This window comes from Fistularia commersonii, chromosome 25 (assembly GCF_037954325.1).
Source record: "Fistularia commersonii isolate RoL2024-O1a breed Wild chromosome 25, RoL_Fcom_v1.0, whole genome shotgun sequence".
Taxonomy (NCBI): Eukaryota; Metazoa; Chordata; class Actinopteri; order Syngnathiformes; family Fistulariidae; genus Fistularia; species Fistularia commersonii.
In genome coordinates, this window is record NC_141308.1 from 12,631,736 (window position 1) to 12,648,305 (window position 16,570).

At 44.1% G+C, this 16,570-nt stretch overlaps 1 protein-coding gene across 6 annotated transcripts in view; it reads left to right on the forward strand.

Moving 5' to 3' along the window:
* The window catches only part of col15a1b (collagen, type XV, alpha 1b), a 52,872-nt gene that overhangs the window by 19,991 nt on the left and 16,311 nt on the right, over window positions 1-16,570 (forward strand). For 5 of the 6 annotated variants that reach the window (XR_015108694.1, XM_086172298.1, XM_086172294.1 and 2 more), the window contains 13 exons: window positions 5,862-6,049; window positions 6,852-7,061; window positions 7,135-7,287; window positions 9,906-9,980; window positions 11,238-11,336; window positions 13,585-13,696; window positions 13,854-14,068; window positions 14,144-14,170; window positions 14,249-14,311; window positions 14,416-14,502; window positions 14,658-14,720; window positions 14,793-14,924; window positions 15,305-15,439. Coding sequence is in view for 5 of the 6 variants with exons in the window: in XM_086172298.1 (XP_086028424.1) it covers window positions 5,862-6,049; window positions 6,852-7,061; window positions 7,135-7,287; window positions 9,906-9,980; window positions 11,238-11,336; window positions 13,585-13,696; window positions 13,854-14,068; window positions 14,144-14,170; window positions 14,249-14,311; window positions 14,416-14,502; window positions 14,658-14,720; window positions 14,793-14,924; window positions 15,305-15,439 (1,559 nt within the window). In the remaining variant the exon portion in view is untranslated. The remainder of the gene's footprint in view (window positions 1-5,861; window positions 6,050-6,851; window positions 7,062-7,134; window positions 7,288-9,905; window positions 9,981-11,237; window positions 11,337-13,584; window positions 13,697-13,853; window positions 14,069-14,143; window positions 14,171-14,248; window positions 14,312-14,415; window positions 14,503-14,657; window positions 14,721-14,792; window positions 14,925-15,304; window positions 15,440-16,570) is intronic. The other variant, XM_086172297.1, reaches the window with a different exon arrangement.

Consider the following 16,570-nt stretch of genomic DNA (forward strand, 5'->3'; position numbering starts at 1 on the left):
GACTTGACTCTTGGAATTAATCACATCCATAGCTGGTGTTTAATCCTGGAACAGGAGGGAGGGGTTGGACTGAGAAGGGTCATGAAAACGAAAGTAAAATGCAAGTACCTGTAAGAGTACACGGTGTACTCTTGCTATGATTACAAATACCGTTTTTTAGCACAAAAAGAGTAAACTTTAAAAATACACTGCTGTGACGATGACTGCAAGGGGTTCAAGACAATTCCATCAATTTATTTATAAATTAGAAAAAAAAACTAGCGTGAAACACAAACAGTAATCCATTTATATGCCATAAATACAGTAAAAATATCATTTCCTGACTATTAGGCGCACCTGAATATAAGCCGCATCGGCTTAAAACAAATATGTGTCCATATATAGGCCGCACATGTCTATAAGCTGTTATAGCATAAGACGTTTACATAGAAACTTTTTTTTTTTACTTTTAATTCAATACATACCGGTGATGTCAACGAATACACACTGGAAATAGTTTTTTTTCCCCAAACAGTGTCTGTAACACGGTTGATGAAAAAGTAAAACGCAAACCGTAATCTGTGATATGTGTGTGTGTGTGTGTGTGTGTGTGTGTGTGTGGGCACATCAAACCTTCGGATTCAAACCACATGTTGTTGTTGGTTTCTCCCAAACATCCGGAGGCGGGATTAAGAATCGGGGGCTTAAACATCCTAAAACGGGAACGCTAGGCTAATTTGTGTTTTTGACGATTTGGCTAGCGGTGTCGACGTTTTTCCCAAATGCTAAGCTAAAAGCTCAACAAATATTAAAAAGCATTTAAGATAAAACAGCGAGAACAGTTCACAATTGCAGTCATTGGTTTTGACCAATAGGGAGCGCCAGAACGCATTTGTATAAAGAGTGCAACAAGTAATAATGATAACAATAGTAATAATACACATCTTTTCTTTTCCACTTTTATTGGCTATTTAAATCTTTTTTCTTGTGTCCTTTAGTGTTGAGTGACGTCCACGTTGTAACATGAGATATTTACAAAGAAACTTTTTTTTTTTATTATTTTCATCAAAAACGTACCGGTAACATCCACAAATACGTATTAAAAACACTTTTTTTTTTCCAAACAGCGACTGTAACACGGCAGATGAAAAAGAAGAATAATAAATAACACAAGGAAAAGTTCATCCATTTTCTTTCCCCGCAAAATCGTCAGAATTTAACGGTGTGAGAATTGAACTGCCTCGGAGTTTCACGTACATTTTATCCGTCTGACGCGACGACGCTAAATGTTTTGGTGGCGTGAAGCTCAAAAATATCTATAAATTAGCCGCGTCGTTGTTTAAGCCGCAGTGTTCAAAGCCTGTGGAAAAAGTAACGGTTTATAATCTGGAAATGACGGTGCTGAGACGTAAAACTGTAAACTTTAAATTGCAAGTTATGTGTATTTTAGCGCAGCTTGCTGAGAGCCCGCGCTCTCAATCCTATGGCTGATCATCCTCATCACCTAGAAAAAATAACTAAGTACAGAAGTCCCTTGTTTTAACCGTCTGATAAACCAAAATCCGCAAAGTAAAATTTGTGTTTTATGATGTAGACCAACACGGAACCTCAGCTTACATTTAATTCTTTGATTAGTCCAGAACCGAATCAACTGTTACCGTTCATTAGCCCATAAGGACATTCTGCACTCATTTGAAACTTTTTAAAGTGTTTATTTGTGGCAAAAATTCAAGAGAAATTAACGATAACCTTAATTATTGCTGTGTTTCTGTTTTTCTCTCTCTTCTCACCGGCACTTTCCTTCACTAAATCAGCAAAAGTAAAGCTTTCTTGCATATGAGACCCTCGCTAACGCTAACGCTATCTCCAATTAGCTGTCATCCACACTAGCGTTCACTTTTCTGCCGTAAATCCCGGCAAATAAGCTGCTATTACGATAATTCTGCAGCCATTTTGTGCTTTTTGCTCACACCCTCAAATGATCAGCCTGGCTGTCGAAAAAGAAAATAGAGCTGCTGTTGTGTTATGTATCGTTTAGTTGTGGACGTTACCGTCATTTATCTAATTAAAAGTTTAAAAAATAATGTTTCCCGCAATATCTTGCTCATCTCATGTTTCAAGGGGGACAACTTTTTTTCATCCTGTTGTTTATTTTGATCCTTTTTGTTGTTAATATTTCTGTATAATTTTTGTGGGTGTCTTTTACTATCTTTTAATTGTCACTTTTTTATGTTTACACTCATATTTATTGATATTGTTATTGTTGCACTGCTGTGACAAAAGAATTTCCCCTATGGGGATTTATAAAGTATCTCATCTTATAGACAAGTGCGGCTTATTAATATACCATTTTTTTATTCTTTTAAAAATTAGTTCTCAAGTCCAGAATTTCGCCCCTTTAGCCTCATTAGCCATTTTACCGCATCTTTGTTTTCAGGATGGTACAGATGGTTTTCTTAGCCTTATCGTTCTTGGCGAGATCTGTATCATCAGATCTGTCTTCATTCTTAACACCATTAGCATTAGCGCTCTCGACTTTTTTTGGGATGAGGACTAGCTTACTGAAAAATAGTGTTATAACAAGAGAACACAACAATTTTAACAATTCAGAGTCGCTTGCTATCAGTTCAATGTGAAATTTGATTGAAAACTGTTTGTAGTCTGGTTTGTATGTGATTGACCCTCCTCTCTCTCTCTTCTAAACCCTCTCCATACTCTTATAAACACTTCCTATAAAATGTCAATGTTGCACTTTTCCTACAACGATTAGCATCTTCTTGAGCAGCTAACATTTAGCGCCAGATACCTCAGGAGGTACAGTGATCCCTCGCTATAACACGATTTACTTTTCACGGTTTCGCTACTTCACGGATTTGCATGGTGCATTGTGTTCTGCATTCTGATTGGCTAAAAAGTCACTCCGCTTCTTCTCTACCTGTGCGTCAATAACGTCGCAGTTTAATATGTACACGTACGTAAAACAGCTTGACAAATTTACATGACGTACGTGCAAATTCCCTCGCAATTTCGAGTTTCTCTAAAACCCATAATGTTGACAAAACGCTTTGGACCGACAAAAGCACCCGCGGCAGGAAGATGCTATCTATCGCAGATAAAGTTAAACTTCTGGACATGCTAAGGGAAGGTAAAAGCTATGCGGCTGTAGGTCGGCATTACGGAATAAATGAATCTTCCGTTCGTTCCACAAAGAAGGAAGAAAAAAACCTGAGGACGACAGCAGCAATAAATTTTAATAAGGATGTATAATAATTGTAAAAAATAATAAAGGTTTCTACTTCACGGATTTTGCCTATTACGGGTTCTTTTTAAGAACGTAACCCCCGTGAAAAACAAGGGTATCCTGTACAGAACATTTAGGCGTCGCAGTCAGAGTTGAGACAAATTAAAAACTTTCACAGACAATTCGCACAAACGCAACAGCGCTACGATTAGCATGGATGTGAATAGTGAACACATGCTAGCACAGGAGATTCAGAGGACGATGCTGTAGTTGCCAAGCCAATGCTTATTTCACCATTAAATAAAAAAATGTAGATTTTACCGCAAAAAACAGTTGTATAGTGAAAAAAAAGCGATAAAGCGAAAGAAGAGACTAGTGAAACGTTAGCCGTAGCTAGGCGCCTTGGTCGTTAGCCGTCGGTCAAAGTTGTCTTTTTGCATACAGGATACAGAGATTAGGGTTAGATGGAGAATGTGGATTCACTGTGGTGACCCCTGAAGGGAAAAGTCCAAAAGAAAAGAAGACATTGTCACAGGGGTGCAGGACATGTATGACCGACACAAAGTGAGGACTGAGATGATTTGGACATTAATACTCCTCGGCCCCAGGCTGGTATGCAACACAGTCGTACCCCGATGTGCCCTGCGCTCCATAATCTCCAGGAGCATGAGAAATGTGGAGGGAGCGAGCGGCGGCGGCGGCGGGAGGCTTTTGCGTGGTATGGCGGGGTCGGGGTGGGTTTAAGAGGTCATGTGTGGCAGCGGGTCGGCGTCGGTAATATCGGTTTTATAAGTCTCTGCAAGCTGATCAAGGGTTTGCGGCCAACGGGATGAGGATTAGGCCGCGGCGGGGGCGGCGCGCAAACAGGAAGTTAGCGCGGTGGCGTGAATGGGAGTGTCCGGATTCGATTTACGGCGCGCTTTTTCAAAAAGGAGGCGGCGAAAGAGACGTAAAGCCGCATCACATGACGCGCTCCTAGGGGGATTCTGGACTCCCGGGTCCGAAAAATATGATTATTTACATTTGATCTTAAAGAGGCTAACGTGGCTTAGCAATGGAATGGAAGCACCTAGCGCAGAGAACAGATGCTACATTTTTGCATCATTTGCTAATGTACAATCGGGGAGGGATCAGATTGTGGCGTTCCTGCGAAACTCCCGGCCATTTCCAAGTACTCCTGCAGCTTTTACCCCCAACCCCCTCCTCGGACCTTGAGAACTCCTGGAGCTTCTGCGCTGGGAAACGTCCCGGCGCGCTAATGGCCGCCGTCCAACTTACCACCGCTAATCATCTCCTGCCTCCGACCAAACTCCCACCTGGAGTCGCGAGCCTCTGGAGGCTGCATTTGTTCCTCTAATGGACGCACATCTGGATTGGAGGTGTGTGTGTGTGTGTGTGTGTGTGTGTGTGTGTGTGTGTGTGTGTGTGTGTTAGCATCCTGCCCTCCACACCACCTGTGTTCGCAACAATAAACGTGTAGATTTGCCGATCGGCTTTGCTCACAGAGGTTTAACCGGTGTATGCCCGTGCTCACACACACACACACACACACACACACACACGCACACACACACACTCACACGCACACACACACATGCACGCTAAACCCTCTAATTAGGTATGTTTCCACTTGGTCAGACCGATGAATTAGAGACCCCCAAATCTTTGGCCTGTCTGGTCCGGTCTGAGCCTGTGTGTGTGTTCACGTGGGTGAGATGTCTTATTTAATTTGCGTGAGTGTATGCAAATACATTGTGTGTGTGTGTGTGTGTGTGTGTGTGTGTGTGTGTGACAGAGATACATAGAAGGGGTGAGCCTGGCTGGAATGCTGAGGTGAGAGTTTGTCACTACGGGAGACAAACTCCTTAGTGCGGGAATGTGAGGGCATCTCTTCACATACGCACACACACACACACTAATTGCCACTCTGTGTAAGTGTGTGTGTGTGTGTGTGTGTGTGTGTGTGTGTGTCCCTGTCTCTGTTTTGGAGGATTACGTTGGTGCGAGGCCGAGCAGCGAGGCGTAGGCAGAACCAGGATCAAATCAAGTCAAATTAGAGCGGCACCGCTCTCCCACACGGTGTGTGTGTGTGTGTGTGTGTGTGTGTGTGTGTGTGTGTGAAGTAGTAACACAGGTAGCCAACATGGCGGTTCAGACATCGGCTCGCAGTGTCACCTTGATCATAAGAAAAAAAAAAAATTGAAAAAGAATAAGAAAGCCTTTGGACCCCAAAACAGACCAGAATAGTCGGCGTTACCATGACGACCTGTACCATATCAGTTCAAATGAAGCATTGCAAGTTTGTCACTGCAGAATGAAAGTGTGGCACAAACTGGTACAACACTACTGCTTTACAGGCGTTTTCCTGTGTATGTGTGTGTGTGTGTGTGTCCGCGTGTGTGTGTGTGTGTGTGTGTGTGTGTTTTCGGGTTTTCCCACACCCAATAATATTCCGAAACGCTTCTTTTTGTGGCTTTTTGTTTGAAATATGCCCTCTCGAGATGAAGTGGTAAATAAAGAATGCTTAAAAATAAATAGCAACGGTCGGATTTTCTGTGCAAGCAGCCATCCTGTGTGTGTGTGTGTGTGTGTGTGTGTGTGTGTGTGTGTGTGTGTGTGTGTGTGTGTGTGTGTCCGGCAGAGCGCGGCTCAGGAGGCCACCTGGACCTGACGGAGCTGATCGGCGTCCCCCTCCCGCCGTCCGTCTCCTTCACCCCGGGATACGAAGGTTTCCCCGCCTACAAGTTCGGGCCGGACGCCAACATCGGGCGTCTCACCAAGACCTTCATCCCGGGGCCGTTCTACATCGACTTCGCCATCATCGTCACGGTAACGCCAGATTGTCCTGTGCATGTATATTTATATTTAAAACTAAAGGTCAGTAACAGAAAAACACATGTAAGTTTCCTTCTCCTGCAGAACCTCATAACTATTATCAATGCACAATGTCGCCCCCTAGCGGCCACTTGGTGTAATTACATGTTCATGGAAACCAATATCTGCACATGTTTTCTTTCAAAGTTGTTGATTAATAGCTGGTTCAGAGGTGGGCAAACTTTTAAAATTTGACAGACAGGCCAGGTCAGCAGAGGTTCAATACATATTAAAAAAAATCAAAAACGCATTTGTTATCAGTGCATATCAGACTTGCCTGACATTTGTCTGAATGTTGTCTGATATTAGCTTTGAAAATAATACTAGCTTGGTTTTGAAGGCTCTGACGTTTGCTTGCATTTCATGCACAACCCGCTTTTTCCCTTTTAGCTTCACGTCCAGCTCATTCATGTGTGTCAGTATCTCCACAGTAAAGGCCAATCTGTGTCATTCAACTCAGGAAAAATCTCAAGTCGCTCCAAAAATGAAATAGCTTTAGCTCCCACATTCATTAATCTGATCATTCAATCATTCACATCAAGTACGAATTCTGTACCGATCTTTGGCGGGATTAAAAAGACCAACGCGGACCGTAGTTTTCCCGCTCCTGGGCTAGCTCCACACCGCTAACCTCGCCGCCAACCCCCCTGTGGCCACTTGTTGCTAATTCAGGCTAACGGAAACTGATATCAAAGTTGTTATTGATAGGCTAATTCCACGCCGCTAACCTCACGGCCCATCTTCTCGCCGCCCCTAGGTGCGCCCGTCCAGCCCGAGGGGCGGCGTGCTGTTCGCCATCACCGACGCCCACCAGAAGGTGGTGGAACTGGGCCTGGCCTTGACGCCGGTCCACGACGGCCTGCAGAGCATCCTGCTGTACTACACCGACCGGGAGGAGGCGGCGCACAGCCACAAAGCCGCCGCCTTCAGCGTCCCGGACATGACGGACCAGTGGACTCGCTTCACCGTAAGCATTTCCCATTTCCACGTTTTTGTCTTTTTTTTTCCCCGCAACGCCATCAAACACGGTTCCCCGACAGGTGGTGGTGGAGCACGAAGAGGTGCGCCTCTACATGGACTGCGGCGAGGCCGAGAGGGCTTCCTTCCGCCGGCGACCCGAGAGGCTCACCTTCTCGCACAACTCGGGCGTCTTCGTGGCCAACGCCGGCAGCACCGGGCTGGACAACTTCGTGGTGGGTGGAATCTTCTAAGACAGGGGTGGGCAAACTTTTTTGGCTCACGGGCCGCATTGACTTTTAAAATTTGACAGACGGGCCGGGTCAGCACAAGATACGATATATATATAAAAAAAAAAAATTAAAAAAAAACACATTTGTTCACAGTGTTTATCAGACTCGTCTGACATTTGCTGGTTGTCAAAACCTTCAAATGTCAAAACCAAGCTGGTTTTGAAGGCAAAACCAGTTTTTCGCTCGTAACTTCACGTCCAGCTCATTCATGTGTGTCAGTACGCCCACAATAAAGGCTAAATCACAAAGCTAATCTGTGTCAATCAACTCAAGTAGCTCCAAAAAGGAAACGATCACCTGTTTTAGCTCCCACATTCATTGATCCAATCATTCAATCATTCACATCAAGTATGAATTCTCACCAATCTTTGGCGGGCCGGATTAAAAAGACCAACGGGCCGGATGTGGCCCGCGGGCCGTAGTTTGCCCGCCCCTGTTCTAAGACAAACTCGTTTTCGCCAAATCGGCATCACGGTCGCCCCGAAAGGGCCACATGTGACGGTAACAGTGTAAAGTGTACCCTCGTTTTTCGCTGGAGTTACTTTCCAAGAAGAAGAAACGTATTATTATGATGGTATTTACAGATTTATTAACCCTCAACCAACCTCAGTCAACCCTTTACCAACCTCCCTGCACTTTACTGTTTTTTTTTTTCTTCAGAAACATCGTTCTAGGCCAGGGGTCGGCAACCTGTGGCTTTTGAAAATAATCGAGTGTTTAATTTAATTTTTTTTTTTTCTTTTTTTTTTTTTTTAGTTCGTTCATTTTTAAAACGGATGTTTAAATTTGAAAACTATGCCGATCTTGCAATAAATTTCAATAAAATGTGTTAGATAGTTTTGTTTTGTGGCTCTTAATAAACCAGACAGGACGGCATTTTTGGTTCGCTATCGGTGGATAATTTAAATTTTTTTTCATGAATACAATATTCAAATAGACATTGAGTGTTTGCTGCTAGCCGGCTGCGCTAATCCAATCTCGATCTGATTGATCTCGGGCAGCGCCGACATGTCATGACGGCCTCCTGGAGGCCCCTGGGGGCCCCCGGACCCCCCACCACCCCAACCCCCAACACTACACAGCAGGGATTTGTCTGAGCAAACCTTTGAGGATTAAATGCACACACAGGAAGTCTGAGGGAGTGTGTGTGTGTGTGTGTGTGTGTGTTCAGATGTGGTCACATCAAGGACGAATCTTCGGATTCAAACCAGACATCGTCAGTGGTTCCCCCTAAAGCTCTGGAGGCCTGAATAAGATTTGGAGGCTAACGCTGGGCTAATTTGTGTTTTTGACAATTTTGCTAGCTTTTACCAATGCTAAGCTAAAAGTTAAATTTATCTTTGTCAAACAACAAATGTTAAATATTTCTCCGTTTTAGTTTTAGACTGTTTAGCTTAGCGTGATCTTACTTGCCATGACTGAACTGCACTGCACACCAGCATTTCCCTGTTTAAGTTAAGATAAGATAAACTTTATTGATCCCCAAAGGGGAAATTCCTTTGTTAGCGCAACAGTTATAATGTCAAAAAAAAAAATGACCATAAATATGAGTATAAATATGAATAGAAAGGCAGAAGTCAGGAGATACAAGACATAAAAAATAAATAAATCCATGAATAAAGAGACGGCAGATAAGGAGACAACAATAACAACAACAAAAAAACAACAATATAAATAGTGACAAAAATAAATAGCAATGAATAAAATAAATGAATAATAATAGTTTGCTTTTAGACTTAACTTACAGTAGTAACAGAAGTTAATTGGCATAAATGTTATTTATTACTGTTATTATGTTATATTATGTATATTATGTTATTATTATTTGTTACAATTGTCACACTTGGATGAGGTCAAAACACGATATGTCTCATTTCTATAATAAAAATAATACATTTTTCTGTGAAAATATCTCATGTTACAACATGAACACCTGCAACTTATAGACAAGTGCGGCCTTTTATATGTACACATATTTATTTAGCTGTTTTTAGCCAGTGCGGCTAATATTCAGGTGCGTCCAATAGTCTAAAAAAGACGATACTTAACGGCTGATATCAACTCCAGTGACACTTAAGATTTTTTCAGATGTTTTAGGCCTTTAAGCGACTATGAAAAACATCAGCGCCTTAAATAAAATTAATTCTTATCATAAAGACAAGTGGACGAAACGCGATAGTTGGTCGGCAACGCTGGACGTGCAAAGAAATGCGGGTGTCATCATGTCGTCATGGAAACGGGGGAGGGGATGCATCATTCAGCTTGACGTCGCCTGACTTTGTGGGGGTCAGATAAATATTTGGGTCAGTGTGTGTGTGTGTGTGTGTGTGTGTGTGCACCCAATGTTTGTTGTCATGTCATGAGGCCCTTTGTACATATTGTGTATGTGTGTGTGTGTGTTGACGTGATTCAAAGAGGACGGTGGAATCTCATTTTCCCACACGGCACACTGCGTGTGTGCGTGTGTGTGTTTGTTACACAAACGCGAACACACACACAGGTTTAATAATTTCCAGTAAAACACACGTAAATAAGTAAAGAATCTTTTCTCCGTTCTTCAGGGTTCCATCCAGCAGCTGGTGATTCGAGACGACCCGCGAGCCGCCGAGGAGCAGTGCGAGGACGACGACCCGGATGTGAGAACACACACACACACACACACACACACACACACACACACACACACACGCAAATAACGGCAAGAAAATGATGCTAAATTTTCCACCAAGTCCCCAATAGAAGTGCACTTGTTGGGCTGGTGTGTCGACACTGCCCCCTAGTGGTGGATCACAGCAAGTACATGCAAGTCCAAACATTGAGTACATTTAATAATAATAATAATAATAATAATACATACGATTTGTATAGCGCTTTTCACGGTACACAAAAACGCTTTAAACATTTAAGAGGTACTTGCGCGTAATTTTACTTTTTATATTTGAGAATACTTAAAATTCCACTGGGCTTTTTCATCAGCTCTGCTCTGTCGTACCAGCCAAACTAAATTCCCTTTCACCGATATGTTATATTACTATATCGTGCAGTCACTCGTCGTTTTACGACGATGATCCGTTTCCGACGACCGTGTTGTTTGGCTAAATCGTCATCGCGAAGGATTTATGTCTCGTAAAAAATGTATATACCATATTGTTTTATAATAGGTTTGCCTCCCGTTCCGTAAAAGTTAACCTACTGTCGGTGAAAAGTGACAAGTTAGCCTAGCCCTAGCAAGAAGAAAACAAAAAACGACTCTAAATAATATAATTTGTCTATAAAATTGTTATAAGTACACCTCTGCCTTAAATTATAAAAAATAGCATAAAGGCAAAAAAAGAAAAAAAAAAGTCATCTGGCATGTTTTGATTTTTAAATTTTAAACTGTATATTCTAAAGTCTAATATCATGCAGTGCTTTTAATCACCAAAGCTGGTACGCTCATGGATAAGAATAAGAACAACTTTATTCATCCCGAAGTAAATTGTTGTGCCAGAGTTACAAGAAAAATATAACAATAATAAATAATAGTTGAAAATTATATAAACAAAAAAATTAAAAAATAAATAAATAAAAATAAAATTGAAAAAATAAAAAAAGGGGGAGAATAAGAATAAAAAAAAATACAAATAAACTATAAAGTGTCTTAAGTAACAAGTGAAAACTATAAAGCGTCTTAAGGTCTTAAGTAACAAGTGAAAGATAAGGAGTGCACAAGAGTATGAAAAATATTGTACATGAAGCTGTTATGAAATATTGCACAGTTATGAACATATATTACAGATAAATTATTACAATGTACAGCAAGTGGGTGACTTTTTTTTTTTTAAAGGTTATAGATTTTAAATTTTTAAGTGATTTAAAAAAGAAACCACAATCGATACTTGTGTGTGTTTCAGGCCTCGGGGTTCTCCAGCGGAGACGACGCCCCCGACGACCGTGAGGCGGCGGAGGAGGCGACGAAGAAAACGGCGGAGGGGAAACACGGCACGCCTAAGGTTTTGTTTTGCTGTTTTTTTTTTTTTTTGTTTAGAAGTTTATTAGGACTGTGTACAAATACATTAAGCACAGAGGCAGAGATGTTTGTACCAGATTATAGCTCATAGCTAATTTCCATCTGTAGTCCTGGACAATACAAATATAAAACTGTATAAAATAGACAATATATATAAAATATACAGATAGGCAATAAAATAACTATACAATATATAAACAGGTGGACTCGGAGGATTCCCGCTTCCTGATGGAGCCTCCGAGTTCTCCTCACGCTTTCTCCAAACACATCCAGACCAAAAACTGACTGTTGGAATGAGAGGGCTAACGGTTGCACTGCTATATATGACATGTGAATGAAAGGGTGAATGTTGTGCGTCTAAGATGTATGAGACAGTGAATGGCTTCACATCTTCGTCAGCCTCTTAAAATAATCGCCTTTATTTTTTTTTTTTACAAAATTTTTTCTTTTTGCCAAAATTTTGCCTCATGATGCTGACCACCTCTGGCAAAATTGCCTACATCTTCAGTTAAACAGTTAAGTAGAAATTGCCTATGTCAAGAGTGTGTCACATGGTTCAGTTTTTTGGTGTTTCCTGAAAAATCTGAAAAAAATGACGATTATTTTAAGAGGGTGACAATATGAGGTACGAATGAGAGGGTGAATGGTTGTACTGTATTTTACTAAAAGGCGCAGTCTCAGTTATGAGTGCCATTACTGTATTTAACTCACACATAAGGCGCACCTGATTATAAGGCGCACCTGATTATAAGGCACTGGTTTTATATGCAATCCAAGCCCGCACTTCCCCCTTTAACGTTCTTATGGTGTCCTCTACTATGTCCACCTTACAACAACAACAACACACACAAGCATACAAGTGTGCGTATTTGAAAATAGAGCGGGAGCTAAACTGAGTTTGGTATTCACCTTTTTTTTTTTACCAGTAATCTTCATCAATCGAACCCATGGAAGTCCTCGTCCTCTGTTTCTGATTTGAACAGACGCGCTAAATCTCCATCCAACATGCCAGGTTTACTTTCTACACTGTCAGAGTCACTTTCCCCGCGGCTCCTCGGAAATGATGCCGGCTTTTGTGAAAGCTCGAAAACAGTGTCAGCAGACACGTTAGCCCGAGCATCTGCAATCCATTCACAAATTGTGGCAAAACTCTTAGTGAAACTGTGGTCTCCATCGGTCATCCATCACTCCCACATCGCTCCTAGGATGGCCGGTTCACACCGAAGTCTAGCGAACATGAATTCATTAATGTTATATTCTGCTTGATTTCCATGTTCCTCCGCGTAGCTGATGGCCTTCAATTTAAACCCTGCCTCATAAGCACGTCTCTTTGCCATTTTCTGGGTTGTTAAAACAACGATGTTCGGCATAACACACATACATGGTTGTACCGTATTTTACTGAAAGGCGCAGTCTCAGTTATGTGTGCCATTACTGTATTTAACACACACATATAAGGCACATCTGATTATAAGACGCACCTGATTATAAGGCGCGGGTTTTATATACAATCGACGCCCACACTTCCCCCTTTAACGTTCTCATGCTGTTCTCTACTACGTCCACCTTACAACAACAACACACTCAGGGTGCACTGCACTATAGGGCGCGCCGCACATTTTGAAGAAAATCTAAGACTTTTATGTGCGCCTTTTATAGTCGTGAAAATACGGTATGTCTATTTTACAAATGAGTAGATGGATGTTGTGAATGAGAGGGTGAATGGCTGCACATTTATAAGTAACATGAATGAGAAGGTGAATATTGTCTGTCCATCCATGAGTCCAGGGGGAACCTTGTCGGGATGCTAACGCTAACAACGCTAACATTGATGTATTAGATCCAGATCTTTTTCAAGGACCCTTTTAATTGTCGCTGGTTTACGAGCAATCCTCCTCCCTTAAAGTATTTTACTCCCAGACGCTCCACAATACTGATTGATCGGTATTTATAGGAAGTAAAGAGTGAACGTCCGCCGGGTGCGTGTTTGTTCCGCCGGCGGCGGCGTCCTCCAACCTCCCACGGTTGGTGGAGTCAGTCTGACCTCCGAAACATCCCATAATCACCGCCTGTCCCTGAAGCTTCTAAAGAATCCGGACATTTTTGCCTTCCCCCCCCACCTCATTTTTGTTTTTATTTATTTTCCCAAGTGGAATCCCATGTTAGCTTAACTTGCTTTTCCGACGTTTTAAGGGCTGCTTCTCACGGGAGCAACTATTTTTATTTTCCAGGAGGACAGTTTCCCGGTCAGGGCTCCGCCCACCGAGGCGCCGGCGGAGGGGAGCGGTGGATATTGGGGTCAGCAGACCCCGACGGAGGCCGGCGAGGACGTCTACGTCCGAGGTCAGAGCCGTTGAATCACAAAACGAGCCATGCTAGTTTTCCCTGTACAGAACTCCATTCAGAAAACAAGCCGTTTTGCATTCAAGCGTTGAGCCGCCGCGTCGTTCGGATTGCGAGAGTTAGGATCCGACACACCGATAAAGTTTGTGTTTTCCAGGGCCGCACCAGGCGGAGGGACCCGGACGGGCCCCCGAGGGCGGTCACATCAAACCCGGGTTAAAAGGAGAGCGAGGGGAACCCGGACCCCGAGGCCCGCCCGGTCCTCCGGGGCCAACCCAGTCACCCGTGCAGGGTCAACCCGGACCGCGAGGGCCGCAGGGGTCCCCGGGGACACCCGGACACCCGGGGGCTCCGGGGAAAGATGGAAAACCGGTGTGTGTTGAAAAAGCATGAAAGCGTCGTTCGACTGATGGTGAAGCTTTTAACACCTTTTGCATGTTTTCCCAGGGCGTCAGTGGAGAGAAGGGAGACCCGGTGAGTCACTTGTTTCTTCACCCCTTCTTCTCCATGGTTTGGATTTGTGCAGGAAACTAAACCGATCTTCATCTGCAGGGTGAAAGGGGCCCCCAGGGAGCCCCGGGTCTGGGGGGGGAGTCCGGAGTCAAAGGCGAGAAGGTAAAATTTGTACGCTAAACACAAACGTTTAGTTTAAAAAGGCGCAAAATGGTGGATGTCGTCCTCTCCGCTTCCTTCCTCTTTCCTTGTGTCGTCATCATCAGGGAGACCCGGGATCGGGGCTACCAGGCCCTCCGGGGCCCCCCGGACCCCCTGGACCCTCCGGACCCCCCAGATCACGCAGCGTACCAGTAAGTATCTGTTACCTTGAGCAGCACTGTTCTAAAATGTGTCATTTTTCTAATGGAGTTTTGTATGGGAAATGTTAGCCCATAACCACAGTGAACGTGTGTGTGCATGTGTGTGTGTGTGTGTGTGTGTGTGTGTGTGTGTGTGTGTGTTCCAGTACGGAGCAGATGCACTGGGCTCTGGGTTCGAGGACCCGGACAGCGACACGGAGCTCATTCAGGTAAAAACATCCAACGCCTGGAGTTCAACCTGACCGGTAATCGCTAACTTTAAAAAACGTCATCCTCCCCAGTGTCCCCCCGGACCCCCGGGGCCCCCGGGGCCCCCCGGACCCCCCGGACCCAACATGCCGTCCTCCGGCTCGGGTGAGGGATCCACAGGACCCCCCGGTGCTCCTGGAGAAGATGGCACAGCCGGACTGCCGGTAAATCAAGCATTGGATTTTTAACCCTTTGCAGTAATAGCATGTAAACACACACACACACACACACACGCACACACACACATGCGTGCAGAACTGTTTGGGTTGCATGTAGAAGAGTCTGCTATTACGGTTTCCACGGCAACGCTTTGCATATTTTCACAGGCGCCATTTGTTTGTTTTTTTTCGGTCTCCAGTAATTAGTCACCTCCCGTCATGTTTTTATTTATGTTGTTCCGCCTTCTTGTCCTACGTCAACTCTCCCTGCTCATGATTGACGGGTGTGTGTGTGTGTGTGTGTGTGTGTGTGTGTGTGTGTGTGTGTCCTCTGACCATTTGTCCATGTACTCCACCCCCCCCCCCCGATGTCGCCTCCATCCCAGACCTTTGACGACTGGTTTAGCGGTTCAGGTCTGAGCGCCCGGCTCTACCTGGACCTGGACTCCGCCGTCCGTCCCGGTCCCAGTTCCGCCTCCGGGTCCGGGCTCGACCTCGGGTCCGACTCGGGTTCAGGCGAGGTATATCGTCCCGGCGTGGCGGCGAACGACGAGGAGGGGCGTGGTCAGGACCGGAGCGCCAAATCATACGATCATTGGATCAGGGGTGTCGAACACGTTTTGGTCCGAAGGGCAACTTATGGTCCGATTTGACGTCAACCAGTAAAATCATAACGTAGTAACACCAAGTCCAAATTTTTGCTTTGTTTTAGTGTAAACAGTTTAGCTGTGAGACAGTGGTGCCGTGTGCTGCAGGGGTAACAGAAGTTCAAGGTGGAGGTGGAGGTGGAACATTACATACTGCAGATGTTTGGCACCCTTCACGACAACTAGGATGTGTAGCATGACTTTAACTACAGGAGTTCGTCTTCAGTCTAAGTAGGTTAGACTGGTGCAGGACTTGTATGCTCGCTGTGAGACAGTGGTAGGGTGTGCTGTAGGTGTGAGAAGTTCAAGGTAGATGTGGGACTCCATCAGGGATCAGCTCTGAGGCCCTTCTTGTTTGCAGTGGAGATGGTCAGGCTGACAGATGAGGTTAGACAGGACTCTCTATGGACCATGATGTTTGCAGAGGACATTGTGAACTGTAGTGAGAGTAGAGAACAGGTTGAGGAACATCTAGAGAGGTGGAGGTATGCTCTGGAAAGGAGAGGAATGGAGGTTTGTCACAGCAAGACAGAATATATGTGTGTGAATGAGAGGACCTCAGGTGGAACGGTGAGGCTACAGGGAGTGGAGATCAAGAAGCTGGAGGATTTCAGGTACTTAGGGTCAACAGTCCAGAGCAACGGAGAGTGCGGAAAAGAGGTGAAGAGACGGGTTTAAGTAGGTTCGAATGGCTGGAGAAAAGTGTCAGGGGTACGAAGAGATAGAAGACTTTCAGCCAGAATAAAAGGAAAGGTGTACAAGACAGTGGTGAGACCAGCGATGATGTTTGGACTAGAAACTGTTCCAATGACCAAAAGACAGCAGGCAGAACTAGAGGTTGCAGAGATGAAGATGTTGAGGTTCTCTTTGGGAGTGACCAGGATGGAGAGGATCAGGAACGAGTCTATCAGAGGGACGGCACATGTTAGATGTTTTGGAGAGAAGGTCAGAGAAGCCAGACTGAGATGGTTGGGTCATGGACAGAGAAGAGATAGAGAATATATT